The sequence below is a fragment of the Trichoplusia ni genome, chromosome 3 (genome assembly GCF_003590095.1).
Source record: "Trichoplusia ni isolate ovarian cell line Hi5 chromosome 3, tn1, whole genome shotgun sequence".
NCBI lineage: Eukaryota > Metazoa > Arthropoda > Insecta > Lepidoptera > Noctuidae > Trichoplusia > Trichoplusia ni.
The window spans coordinates 9,392,686-9,407,031 of record NC_039480.1 but is presented as its reverse complement, the minus strand read 5'-3'; the positions used below and the strand labels follow the sequence as shown (position 1 = coordinate 9,407,031).

General features: G+C 37.4%; 1 protein-coding gene across 1 annotated transcript in view; it reads right to left on the bottom strand.

Annotated features, from left to right (window-relative positions):
• Positions 1-14,346, bottom strand: part of LOC113491813 (hemicentin-1-like) — a 35,931-nt gene that overhangs the window by 1,186 nt on the left and 20,399 nt on the right. The window contains exons 22-44 of the mRNA XM_026868981.1: positions 13,754-13,922; positions 13,331-13,425; positions 12,505-12,658; positions 12,210-12,331; positions 11,651-11,794; positions 11,130-11,264; positions 10,346-10,464; positions 9,766-9,996; positions 9,218-9,371; positions 8,679-8,796; positions 8,083-8,293; positions 7,438-7,657; positions 6,987-7,292; positions 6,401-6,579; positions 5,565-5,792; positions 4,684-4,846; positions 4,218-4,334; positions 3,668-3,762; positions 3,046-3,174; positions 2,632-2,721; positions 1,987-2,074; positions 1,426-1,542; positions 581-709 (exon numbers count right to left, since the gene is read on the bottom strand). Of these exons, the coding sequence (XP_026724782.1) occupies positions 581-709; positions 1,426-1,542; positions 1,987-2,074; positions 2,632-2,721; positions 3,046-3,174; positions 3,668-3,762; positions 4,218-4,334; positions 4,684-4,846; positions 5,565-5,792; positions 6,401-6,579; positions 6,987-7,292; positions 7,438-7,657; positions 8,083-8,293; positions 8,679-8,796; positions 9,218-9,371; positions 9,766-9,996; positions 10,346-10,464; positions 11,130-11,264; positions 11,651-11,794; positions 12,210-12,331; positions 12,505-12,658; positions 13,331-13,425; positions 13,754-13,922 (3,513 nt within the window). The remainder of the gene's footprint in view (positions 1-580; positions 710-1,425; positions 1,543-1,986; positions 2,075-2,631; positions 2,722-3,045; positions 3,175-3,667; positions 3,763-4,217; positions 4,335-4,683; positions 4,847-5,564; positions 5,793-6,400; positions 6,580-6,986; positions 7,293-7,437; positions 7,658-8,082; positions 8,294-8,678; positions 8,797-9,217; positions 9,372-9,765; positions 9,997-10,345; positions 10,465-11,129; positions 11,265-11,650; positions 11,795-12,209; positions 12,332-12,504; positions 12,659-13,330; positions 13,426-13,753; positions 13,923-14,346) is intronic.

Genomic DNA, 14,346 nt, shown 5'->3' with positions numbered 1-14,346 from the left:
ATGGTTACGTACATTGTGGCATTAAAATATGATTACTATACCTACCAACTTCTTTCAAAATTCGTCTTAAGTCAAGTCAGAGGTGTACTATACACCGTGATTTTTTAGTCGTCTTACAAAAGCAGCCCAGTTCATGTATCCAATGACTAGAACACGTTCATGATAAAAAAAAATAGGTATTTATGAGATTTGAATAAATTTAAAATGCAATTTTTATTCAATATTATCATGCAATTCGTAGTTTTAGAAAAACAGCTCTGTTGTGAGCGTGGTCCGAGCCTTGTAACAATGGTGAGTGGCGCGGGCGGTGACGTTTTTATCATTTTTAACAGGATGTTTCAGATTTCTCATGTTTCATTTTTCTTCGTAAGTACCTATTATCTTAGTTGCTGATAAAAAAATAATAATCGCGCCTAGGGGCTTTTTATGTCGGATACATGAACTGGGCTACTTTTGTAAAACGACTAAAAAATCACCGTGTATAGTTTTAACTCTGACACCAGATTCTACATCAACCTTAACAAGAAAAAGAAAAATATACGATAGCAGAAAAAAAATAGAACATTAATATTAGACTTACCAAGGCACCTTTGCCCGGCGCCCAGCGACAGGTACCCGGGCGGGCACGAGCAGCGGTACCCGCCCTCCGTGTTCGAACACAGCTGCGTCGAGTGACAGCGGTTCGTGTCCAACAAGCATTCGTCCACATCTGACAACGTTTTATAAATGTTTTTAATAATGTACTCTGGATTGGATGGACAGACTTCGCGAATGAAAAAGGGAGAAAGACTTGGCTGCCTTTGCATAGAATCGGGATCTCTTAAAATCTAATATCTAGCACAAGTATTGCTTCTTCTGAATGAAGTCCATCCAAAACTTGCGACTAACCATTGCGGCACGCTTATACTCTTTGTCAAATCCTGTAGTTATGTGGTGCGTATGCAATATACTTCATATTATGGTAAAGAATGTTATATTCTATGATACTATAAATACACACAACTCGTGTTGATGAAGTTGTTGGATCTTAGGAATTACTGGATCTGTCTCTGACTATCGATTTTGGAATTTCTGTTCCAATCTGAAATTGGAGTGTCATCCCTACTTAAGGAATTTAATCCTTATGTAGCGGGAAGTTTCACACACACAAATGATGACTCAGTCGGTTTGGCGTGGCAATCTCAACCATTCGACTAAGCGTGCAGTTAGTGTCAAAATATAAGGACCAAACGGGACCTTCGCTTTCCTGACGTGATAAATAGGTTACTTAACTTGACGAAAACTAAAACGGTTTCTAGACAAATTGGGCAATATACAAGATATCTACCCAAACTCCAAACATAGTAATTATTATCTTAGCAGACTTAGTTACGACATAGAACTCTATTTAATGGCAAATAAGGTCGAATTTCCCGGATAACTGACCTTCACACTCATTATTTCCTCTGTTGTATTTATACCCGGGGTCACAGGGACCTCGCTCGCTGTGGTCCAGGTTATCGGTTTCCATCACATCGTAGAACATGCTCGACACTTCTGATCCTGGAAACACAAATATTATCAAAATTGAAGGGTTGATAATATTGGGTGATGTCTAGTTGAAAAAGTGATCAGTTTTTAAGCCGCACGTAAAGAAAAGCGGTGTATAAGATGATTTGTCGAATGGTCCTTAATTTTTGAAGTGAAAACTTCTTTCTTTTTAATCTTAGATGATAGAGCTTTTATAATGAAAATAAAAACAATACGTACAAAATTATTCCATAAAAAATCCACAACGTTGAAGTTTTCACTTCTGCCGGCACTCCCGGAGTGCAACCCGTTGTCTTTTTTTATCAAATTTAGCGGAATGTCGAGAAGTGTTGTTTTTAAATAGGGTTATAGGAGTTTGCATGGTAGAGATAGATTTTAATAGAAGGGCCAAGGTAGATTGGTTTGTAGTGTACGTACACATATGTATGAAAGGGGACAATATTGTTATGTAAGTACCTAAATATGTATCTTCAACATCTGACGAGTAAGGAGGATTTAATTCTTCAGGCTGCATTTCAAATGTCATGTCTGGTACATATGAATTCTGAAAAACAATATGAAGAGGATTAAAATTCTCCATTTGACACAAAGGTTGACTGGTAGACAATGCCTTGCGGCATTAAGTCCGCTTTATTGTACCACAATTGTACATGAAAGTTTAAAGAATTAAAATCTTTATTAAGCCGTCGCTGTTATATAATAGCCGAAGGGGTATTTGAAATACAAATATTACATTGAAAAAGTTGAAACTTCAGACAGGATTCGAACTCGATCTTCAAATTCTTGGTCAGTTCCGTAAAATGAGTTTTATTAAGTTCCTAGAGGTGAATAGAAAATATTGTTTTTTTAGGGGTCGCAGGGGTTTGCTTACATAAAAATGCTTGAACAAAGATATGATGCCCCATCATGTTTTAGATTAAAGTTCTCAACAAGGCCTTTGCATGTTGGACCTGTTTCTGCGTGCATGCCTTTAAAAAACGACCGGAAAAGGATACAAATATTAATAAACCCTAAAATTCCACATCTTTCACAAAACGCCCACTAGTCTCTAACCACTAGTGGTAACTAACCACTAGACCATTAGGTATGTCATATACTTACGGGATCACTGCTATCTTCTTTGCTGTCAATCACGTTGTCAGATAAGTTAAGGCTTGAGTGACAGGGAGGCAGGCCGAAGCATTTTTTGATCTGAGAGATAAAATTCATAGTATTATGTTTGCTGAATAATGTCATTAATACGGTTTGAACGTGTTCGCGTGATCTTAAAGCATACCAACTCTATGAGACCTTTTGCGGGTTTCAATTAGAAAAACAGTTTTCAATTTGAAAATCTGTTCAATGATTTTTGCGTGAATGAGGAACAACCATACATATAAACTTTCACGTTTATAATATAGGATCGGTTTTGTCTTTGTATTGTTACAAAATGTGATCTCGATCGTAATCATAAACATACTTAAATAGGGTATGGTAAGTATGGTGAAGATTGAATAATCATATTTTGTTGGTTACCTGCACATTATCCCCGCTGCAGGAGTGTCCGCGACAGCGCCGTGTCCGCGCCTGCGTGGCCGCGCCGCACGACGCTGAACACGACGACCACTTCGACCACGCCGACCAACGGGAGACTGATTCCTCCGTCTAGTGTTGTATTTATATAAATTGGGATACAACATGTGTCTTATTTTTCTTAAAAAATAAAAGACTCCCACACTAGGGAAATTTCACAAAAATTTAAGTCAAGTCGTGGGCGGTTTCACAAACACAAGCAGACTCAGGCCAAGCATTTCTGGATCTCACAAACGTTTGCCCTACGTGGGGATCTAACTAGCGACACATTGCGCTCAGTGGGTTTGGCGTGTTGACCTCTACCACTTAGCTATCCGTGCACTAAACCTAGAGCGGCAGCCGCAAAATAACGTTTTGTGAATTTTATTTTAAAGAAAATTCAACCCAGTAATCGTGAAAGGTACTAGGAAACCATATAACCTTGTATGACAAGGGAAGGCTGCAAAAATTCTCAATAGCAATTACGATTTCCATAAAATCTTTATTAATTTAAGCTACAGTTGAAATTCAATCAAAATACATGTAAATAAAATTTGTAAAAGCTCGATTCAAAATCAAAACTTACCTCACAGGATGGCATATGACATTTCCTTCGGTCAACATTCAGTCCCTTACAAGTTGACGTATCCAAAATAATCTTGTCTGGTTTTGAAGAACTATCTGAAAAAAAACAAAACTAAAACTTGCAATAAATTTTAAATATTAACTCTGTATAAAAAAATGATTTTTTTTTCGCATTGCAAAGGCTCTCTTTATGTGATACTAGCTGTTGACCGCGACTCCGTCCGCGTGAACCTAAGTTTACAGAGTGCGGTGATTAATAATAAAATGAAGCCTCGACTCCCATTTTCCCATGTTTTTATACACTCACTTTCTTGCTTGTTTGTATGTCGTTCCGGGTGGATTTTTGCAACTCAATTTTGAGGTACTTCCCGATAAGCTAGCAGGCTGAAATTTTCAGGTTACCTTCAAACCCGATGACGATGGAATTTACAATATAAAACGGCTGGACTTTTGATAAACTTTGAATGGACACTTAAAAACGATGGTTTATTTAGTTTTTTTTTTAAATCTATTATTTATGTTTAAAAATATATGTAGTAAACGGTACATACCTATGGTATTGTTTTTATCGTCGATGTAGTGACAAGACCTGGTCTTCTGCTGGTACCCCAGGCCGCAGGTGGCGTTACATAGAGACCACTGCGACCAACCACTCCACTTACCAGGCACTTGAAATATAATATAATCATGTGTGATTTGTAAATTTTTAGGTCTAGGTGTCATTTGAATTGTTGTGAAACGGGGGTTATCACACGAGGGTAAATTAAAGTTCAATACGTTGTACAACTAGTCAATTGCATCGGACTTGCGACCCTGTGGTAACGTACAAATAGGCTAAGGAAAACAAATGGGTTGGGAGACAAAAGTCATTCAACACATTTATATTATCTTTCGTAGCTATTAATCTAGCATTCATCATTACAGCAGCAAAATGAATGAGGCTTGTTAAGAAAAAAGCCTCATTATGATTATCTACTTCAGATATAATCTTGACTACTATTTCATCTACCGTCTCACCTTGTAAGACCACGTTATATCTCCGATGCGTGGTTCCGGCCTGGTTCTCGACCACGCAGATGTACTGGCCCGCGTCACGCACGTCCGCACTCCATATCGCCAGCAAACTGTTGCCAAGGACTCGCTGAACGTTCGACAAGCTGTTGCTAAGTTCTTGCGTATCCTGCAATAAGTTTTATTTATTTATTTACTCCTATTATACATTATCAATTTACATGGCGGACTTAATGCTTAAGGCATTCTCTACCAGTGAACCAAAGGATGATAGGAGAAGATGCAGAGATATCAAGGTGTATAAAAATGTTCTAATGACAAAATATACATTATCCTAATTTCATTATTTTATATTAGTACTAGCTGTCGATTGTGACTTTGACGCATAAATGTGAAGTAATTGAAAGTTATAGCTGATAAAACATAACATCTTTCTGACTCAGTCGAGTAAAAATGACATAACCTGAAATGAAATTGAAAACCAATGATGTGGCAGCACATAATTAAATCCATTACATGAAGGCATTGATAGTTTATGTAAATGAGAAATAAAAAAGGGCCTAGTATTGAACCCTGCGGAACACCCATAGTTACAAGAGATTCTTTATATTGTTTGCCATTTGTATCTACTCTTTGAAGTCGATTATCTAAGTAAAAGCTGAAAAGACTAAGATACTTATTTCGAATGCTATACAGGTACTACTTCCTGATCAATGTATCGTGACTAACTCAATCAAAGGCTTTGAACAAAGACAGAAACATAAGAATATATTTTAAGTCGAGTAAAAGAGAGATGCTTAAACATAAGCTTAGGTTAAGTGTCAATTATACACACATTTACATTAAAGCAAAAGTAAAAATAAAGCACTAATAATTAATAATATTACCTTTAACCATGAAATCTTTGGTATAGGATGACCGTCTACTTCGCATTTCAGTACAATGCTTCTTTTCAACGCTACGACATGCTCTTCAGGCGTGTTACCGTCTACATTACCAACAATGGAAGGTGGCTTGACAATAGTTACGTCGAAAACTACTTCTGTGGTGCCCACTTTATTTGTCATGATGCAGGAGTATTTGCCGCTGTCTGATACTTCTGTTTGATTGATAATCTGAAGAAAAAATAATAAAATAACATAATAAATACGCGTGAGTTTACCGCTATTAATTTAATAATTATGAATCCTCACGTAAAATGTTATTATAATCTGGAACAGGGTCCAAGCTACCAGTGGTTAGGGCTCCAAAGGGAGGAGCCTCCTCACGATTCCCGCCGTCCTGGCTATTAAGCTGCCAGTAGCTGTCACGATCATCAGGACAATGAATGCCGAGTTCAATATTTCATTAATTATTTGATTAAAACCAACAAACGTGTTTAGTCAATTCAACTTTTTTTCTTTTAAACGACGACTCCCGCTTTAAGGTACTTAATCCTTGTGTCGCGGGGGGTTTCACAAACATACAAATCACATGCACAAAGACACCCAGATTAAGAACAAGCTTTCGTGGATCGCACAAATGCATGTCCTATGCGGGGATCGAAACCGGGACACGTCGCGCACAGTGGCACACATTTGCAAAAATACGTAGTAACGTAAGCCGTTATTAAAACTGTTCCAGATAAGCGACTTGGCCGGTTGACGAATGATTGTAACATGTCAAAAATGCAATATTCATTTTTATAGGTATTTTACATAAAGGAAATAAAACCAAAGCTAACCAGTGTGTAATTATCATCAGCGAGAGTCAGTCTGTCATCCGCCTCTATTTCAGTGTAGGGATGTTTGATCCACATCACGATGGGAGGCGGAGAGCCGAAAGCAGGACAAGAGAGAACCAACTCTTTGCCGAAGGTGCCGATCATCTTCTTCGTGGATTCCTTTGGTGATGGTGGAGGTACTGAAGAAGGTTTAAACATGAGTAGGTAAACCAATGTTTAAGTAAAAAATGTAATAAAATGTATTTGTCTGAAAAAGCTGATGCCTAGAATTATCAGTCGAAATTAAAAGTTAAATTTTATTGTGAAAAATTGTATTATGTGATTATATTGTGTACTTGTCTTCATTGTGAAAACACCGCGTCTGTGTTTGTGCATCAACAATTTTTTTTAAGGAATCAAATGCGATTATCAAAAAAAAATGTTTTACAGTAATTTTAATCAGCTGATGCCAGTTTGTAAGAGAAGATATTTTTTTTTTGATGAATTTGATTTGCTCCACAGAAAAGCGATGTGTGAAATTAAATTTTATTACTTTTTGGTTCAAAAAAAGGTTTTTATTGAAAAAAACTGACCATTCAGTTCTTACCTAAAACATCAACGTTATACCCAACACTGGTATTCCCAACAGCATTCCTCACCATACAAGTATAACTCCCCGACTGTTCCGCTTTGGCCTTCTTCACTACAATCACTTCGCCAAACTCAGTTGATACCATCTGATCATCGAAGAACTTCAAAGGGACTTCGTCTTTGAACCAGTACAGATCTGGGGCTGGGTTCCCGTAAGGGTGGCAGTGGAGGTAGAACGGCTGCCCGGATATCACTTCTATATGTACTGCATTTGTAGTACTGTTTTCATTTTGGAAAAGGCTTTGGAAGATTTTTGGAGGTTCTGAAAAGTATAGAATGAATTTATGGAATCTTTTGAGTCCGATTTGTATTTTAACTACCTACTTGCGCAGTAGTACCTTAGCAATGAGGTAACCCGATTCTGTCGGGACTGTGCTAACTATTGATCCAAAATATTTCTAACTTACCCAGCACATTAATTTTGATCTTCCTTTCCTGACTGCCACCTTCATTAGTTACAATACAAGTGAAGACCCCGGCGTCTCTCGTCTGAACACCGTTAAGTATCAAGTCTGCGTAGTCGATGTCGAATGGATTCTCGCTGATCGCTCTCCCTTGCTTCATCCACTGTATGTCCGGCGTGGGGTTCCCTGTTGCTTTACATGCTATCCTTACCTTTGAACCTTGCTATAAACGATACAGTAGTTTACAATGTCTGTAGAAAAATCTTTATATTTAGGAGTTGTTCAGATTTATTTAACAAGAAAAGATGTTCAATGTTCAAGATTGTTGTTGTGAGTTGATACATAGCAAACAAGACATTTTGAATGGAAACAAAACAATAATTTTCAAAGTTTTTCCCCGTTTCTTCTAAAAATAAAAACGATTCCCTCTGAAAACTTTCGTGGTTCAAGAGTATTCAAATCACTTGCAAAAGGAATATTCAGAAGCAAGCAAATGTCGATTACAGTTTACACAAATACTTGTCCTATTGTATCCCTTTCTGATAATGATGTTTCATTATTTCTAGGGTATATTGAGCGAAATTTTTGGTCCACTTTAAATAAATTCGCTGATTATTAAACCTAGCAAACCTAGCATAAAGTCCTCACCGTAACATCTAAAGTGTTTTCAACAGTAATCCCCTCGCCGTTCGCAAAGGCCACTATATCTTGGACTCTCGCAGCCGCTACGATGGTAACACGGTACACTAAGTGAGTGGCTCCGGCTTTGTTGGTCGCGTCACAGCGGTACAAGCCTCCAGATAGACTTGTTATATTAGTTGAAGATAGTGAAGAGTTGTGTTGGTGCCAGTTGGTATTACTAGAGGAAAGAGCAACTCAATAAATAATGTGTCTTGAACAGATCCTATCACTTGATAAATTATTTTGATTTTGTAGTGTATTATAAGCTTCTCTGTCTTTAGTTTCCTGACATTTTATGTAGACAGTAATATTGTTACTACTCTCGTCATCTCTTTTATTAGTTTACCATTTTACTGTAATATTTCAAAAGAGAAGCTTATGGAGTTTCTTGCCGGTTCTTTTCCATAAGAATGACACTTTGGAACTGTGCAACTAGAGTAACCACTGTAACGTTTTAAAAGTGCCTGTAAAACGGCCTATTTGAAATAAAAGCTTTTAATTCTGATTTTGATTTTTTGAGGAAGGAGTCCACAAAAAGGATTTGATCCTCGTAGGATACTTACTTATAAGTCCAAGTTATGTTGGGTTTTGGCTCTCCTCTAGCGTTACATTCTAGTGTAGCATTGACACCTTCCCTTAGTTGCACGTCCAGCATGTCAAAGTCTGATATAAATGGTGGCACTGAAAGAAAAAAAGGGCCTTCAGAAAGATGATGATTATTTAAAAAAAAATCGATAGAATTGTTCACAAATTAGATTGAGTTGGTCGAAAAACTTGGAACAATTCATAACAACATAACATTTATTATTACTCGCAGGATTACACAATAATATTTAATTAAATCCGTTTTTGTACATATTTTCATATAATATTAAAGAAGTACAAATATATACAGTACCTTTGTACATTTGTCTTTGTGTATTTGTGCTTCTTTTATTGGTCTGTGTACATAAATGGTAAATAAATAAATATGTTATAAGCTTGTAAAATGAGCTGGGTGTAAGCTGGGTATCTTTGTGCATGAGACTTGAATGTTTGTGAATCCCCCGCGACACAAGGTTTGAATTCCTTAAGGCGGGGGACATTTTTTTAAATGAATTACCTAAAACATTTAGAGTGAAGTCTTGGACGACGGTTCCATGCACGTTGCTCACAACACATTTGTATGAGCCGGCGTTACGCGGCTGTATATTGATCAGTTTCAAACGTTCTTTGTCTTCAAACACCAACGGCTTTGAGTTGAACCACCATTTTGTCTGCAAAAAAGAACAACACTTAATTGTTTATTGCAATTCATATGTTAAGTATATGGTTATAACCAGGACCGCAATTCTGCTATTTATAATGGCCGATGAATGAATGGAAAATGGATTAAAATGACATTATTTGTAACCTCTTAAGCATTTTGTCAACACGATAATTGGAAATTTAGTACGGATGGAACACTCACGTATAATTTAATACAATGAATATAATTTACCTATAATTATTCAAGCTAATAGGAACAATTCGGACTTGACAATTAATGTTCTCTTAGTTTGAATCCCTGTCAAAAACTACCAAATCTCAGGCATAAAATGCAACATTTGTTGTTGAGGTTCAAAAATACGAGAAAGCATGAATGTATAATATAAAGTTTTTAATACTCACCTTACCCATAGGTTTCGCGTCTACCGCACAATCGAAATACCAGTCAACATTTTGTACGACCTCCACATTTTGCGACCCATTTGCTTTGAACACTGGCGGCCACTCTACGTTGACCTGTACCTTAGAATACGCTGAGCCAACCGCGTTAGTTACTACACAGGATAAAGAGGACGCGTTCTCTCGAGACACATTGGCCAGTATAAGTTGACCTGTTGATATGAGTTTTGCATTCTGAAATGTGTTAAAGTTATTTTATTTGTACGCTTGCGTCATTAGTGTATCGTTATTTTTTTGACGACCAGACTGGAAATCAATGAAAAAAAACACATATAAATTGGTCATAGTAATGGAAGCTACGCGTGGCATTACGATTGTGTATAAAAATTGTACGAAATTTTACGTCCCCACATCAGAACCAGTTCCAAAATTTTAGAACAGTTTATCTTTGTCAAACTTTCTTATTCAACAATAAAAAAGATCTTATTATCAACTAAGGGCCTAAATACATTTGTGCTTTTACAGTCATCATCCCTATTACAGTAATTACTTGAAGCATTAGTTTCATATTGTAATATCGAACCTTATACCATTTGAGTGTGTCGTGGGACGCTCGAAGCGGACACTGTACAGCGGCGCTCTGACCTTCCACAAGAGTCACTGTGGATAAACTCTCCTCCGATTGCATACGAGTAGGTATGGCTGAAAGAAGTATCTCTTATCATCGTCATCATCATTCCCTTATCCCAATTATTATTTGGGGTCAGCCCAACATCTCTTCTCCTTCCATACCTTTCTGTCTCTAATCAGTCATACAATTATTATTTTTTTAATGCCGACAACATCTCATACATTGTTCTGAACCCAAAGTAAGTTGCTAAAGCACTTGTGTTATGGAATTCACAACACACACAACACAACGAAGGTACCACAAACACCCAGACCCGAGACAATGTAGAAATGACAATTTTTACATTGACCCCACCGGGGATCGAACCCGGGACCTCAGAGCTAGCGACACCTTGAAACCGGTGCGTACGCCACTCGACCACGGAGGTCGTCGGACAATAATATTATACGTCCAGTTTTAATGGATGATGTTATTACATTGTTATTTCGAAAAAGGTAACTAATGCCCACTCCATGGCTCTCTTTTTTTTAAATATCTCCCTCAGTAAGGAATTTAACCCTTGTGTCGCGGGGCTTTAACGAACATACAAATCACGTGCACATAGACAGATAATTGTCCTACGCTGAGATCGAACCCGCGACACGACGCGCACAGTGGTTTTGGCCAGGTGACCTCAACCACTCGGCTATCCGCGCAGTCAGATTATATAAAAAATTGCAACATTATTTACACTTACAGTATATCTCGACGGGTATAGTCTTGTTGGCAACCCCCACGGAATTCTTCGCAATACACGTATAGTTCCCACTCATGTCCACAGATGGCGCTTTGATAGTTAAAGTACCGTCAATGTCGACTTCATAGCGAGGATCTACAAATAAACAGCTGTTTAACAGGTTATCGTAATTCTAATATCGTAAGTAAACACACAACATCATATTTTTTTCTTAATTCAGCCGTCAAACACTTATTGTTTTAAGGAAAAGATGGGATAAAAAAATAAAACCTTTTTGACAACAAGCTTGTTATTCATGGAACTTCCAACTGGACACTTACTTGCAAAATTTCAGCTTAATCGGAATTCGAGAAGAAGGTCAATTAAACTTAATAGAATTTATTTATTTACCAGTTATATAGTTACCAGTTTCAAGATATTTTTTCTAAAAATCCCTGTCCTAGGATAAGAGCCGTGATATTTAAGTAAAGAAATACTTTTGCAACGATATCAACTATGGAATAATTAAAACAAAAAAATACCTTTATCCAAATAAAAGTCGTCCTTAATCCACCTAACATAAGGTTGAGGTTTGCCTGTTGTTTGACAGGTGATCGTTAATACTGTATCCATGTTGGTGGCTAGGTAGGGCCCTGTGTAGTTGTCTTCCAAAATCTTTGGAGGTTCTGAAATTAATATTTAATATTCCACAACTTACACACAACTTTCACACAAAAGACTGTGTACTGAGTACTAGACAACTGATAAACATACTTATTTATTTCCACGTTTTATGGACTGACTTTCTTGTCTGTTTGTGATTCGGGTTGGTTTTTATAACTAAATTGAGGCACTTCCCGATAAGCTTTAAACCCGATGACAATGCAACTTACAACTACAAAAACGACTGGACCGATTTTAATAAAATTTCAATGGAGTGATATATAAAAACGTGGGTTTTTAGGTTTTTTTAATCTTTTATTATTTTAAATTCATACTCGTATATATACATTAATTAGACGGAGAACAAATGATCGTGCTTTTCACACAACATTTGCCCTGAGTGGGAATCTCAATAAACATTATTATTTGATTGTTTACCATTTACTCTTAGATACGTTGTTTTTTCGGCGATCCCGCCGTTGTTCTCCGCTTGACAAATGTATATCCCCTCGTGACGCACGCTGGCGTTCGATATGTACAAATTGCCAATGTCGTTAAAGCTGAAAAAAAAGTCACATCAAAAATGTTTTTTTATAGCCCTATTCAGATCCTAGATAATGCTGGGCAAAGCACACACCAAAAATGTTGGTACTGTTTTTAAAATAACACGCTCTTACCAAAATGTCAAGTACTCAAAAGTTACTTTATGTTTTAATACATGGTTTAAAAGTACCTTAAATCGGTTGTGTTTTCTGTCAGCAGTTTTCCATTAAACAACCACTGTATCGTCGGCAGAGGGAACCCGATGACGTCACACTGTAAAGACACTTGATCCAGAAGTAATACTTCTTTGAAGACTTCCAACGGGTGTGTAATATATGGAGGAACTAAAATAAAAATATTCCCGTTAGACAGTATCAGTAGGTACATATAATAAAATGAAATTGAAGAACTCGCAGCCATCCCCAACATCATTGGAGAAATAAAAGCTCACAGACTCCGTTGGCTCGGCCACGTCGAAAGGATGGGAGAAGATCGCGGTGTGAAGAGAGCGTATCTGGGACGACCAACAGGTAGACGCCCTATTGGCCGACCCAGGTATCGCTGGAGTGATACAGTTGAGGCGGATCTTCGAGCGCTTCATACCGATGACTAGCGAGAAGTGGCGAAGGATCGGGCAAGGTGGCATTCTCTCGTATCAGAGGCCAAGACACAATTTTGGGTCGCTGAGCCAACAGATTAAGTAAGTAAGTCACTCGCGGTGTCTGTCTGTTCCTATTTGCCATAATCTTCGAAACTACGCAACCGATGCTGATGTGGGTTCTTTTTTGGTAGAGTTATTCAAGGTGGAGGTTTACAAGTATGAAACATGCATAATTTAGTAGAGAAATACCTTTTTTCTTCTATTTTAAATAACTCATAATTATACGAGAAACCGGTTCGGGTGTAAATATTGAGATTGCCCAAACGTGTTGCGAGTTGTCGCTGACTTCCGATGAGACATGAAATCCGGGAAACTTTTTAGTGTAAATACGCCAAAAAATATTATTTATTCTTACCCCAAACGTAAAGCGTGTATGTAACAGATGCATTTCCAAAAATATTACTAGCCGAACACTTGTATTCTCCAAAATCAGTTAAGTTAGCGATGAATCTGAAAGAAAACATTAAATTCAATGTCATTTCATGTGTTCTAATAGCACTGAACTTGTACCAAACATTGCCCGAGTAGCATTTCTTAAATTCATTGTAACATTACATCACGTGGTATTGATAGACAAAGGGCGACATGAAGTGACTTTAAAAGCAAAAGGTTAGTTATATACTGAATATAAAAGCTCTCTGTCATATTTCCCATCGGGTGTCTTTGTGCATGTGAATTGTATGTTTGTAAAACCCCCGCGACACAAGGAATTAATTCCTTACTACGGGAGTCGCTTTAAAAAAACCCATGATCATTTTCTCTCTTATAAACTTCTTACCTCAATCCGAACTCGTCCAAATACCTCCTACCGTCGCTTATTGCTTCTCCATTTTGAGTCCATTCCACGATGGGCAATGGAACCCCGCGAGCCGAGCAGGGGAGCTCTACTAACTGCCCTTCTAACACTTCTAATAGAGAACCGTTAGTAGGCGATATTGTTGGTGGATCTGTACAGAGAATTGGGAAAGGAATCAGAAATTATGTAAGGACAAAAAGGTGCAACCGATTGCAAATTAAAATTTATTCTGGGACTCCCATATGAAAATCTCAATTTAATTTGTGATCGTAATGTGTGTACAGAAAAATCTAACTTCGAAAATTTAACTTGGTTCATCTGGATAACGTCACCAGCCGTTTTAGCAACTGTACCGAAATTGATTTGAAAGACAGAAGTTCAATTTGTCATTTACACCATAAACACGATTAAATCCAGTTCTTTTCTGAATTATCCCTCTCTTACGAACTCCCACGACAGATTTTCGAATGACACATTTCCAATGTAAAATGACATTCAAAAAGTGCTACTTAGTAGATTCATTTGGATAAGTAAATTTTGATTGGATAACCGATTCACAGATGTAGAGATGGGAC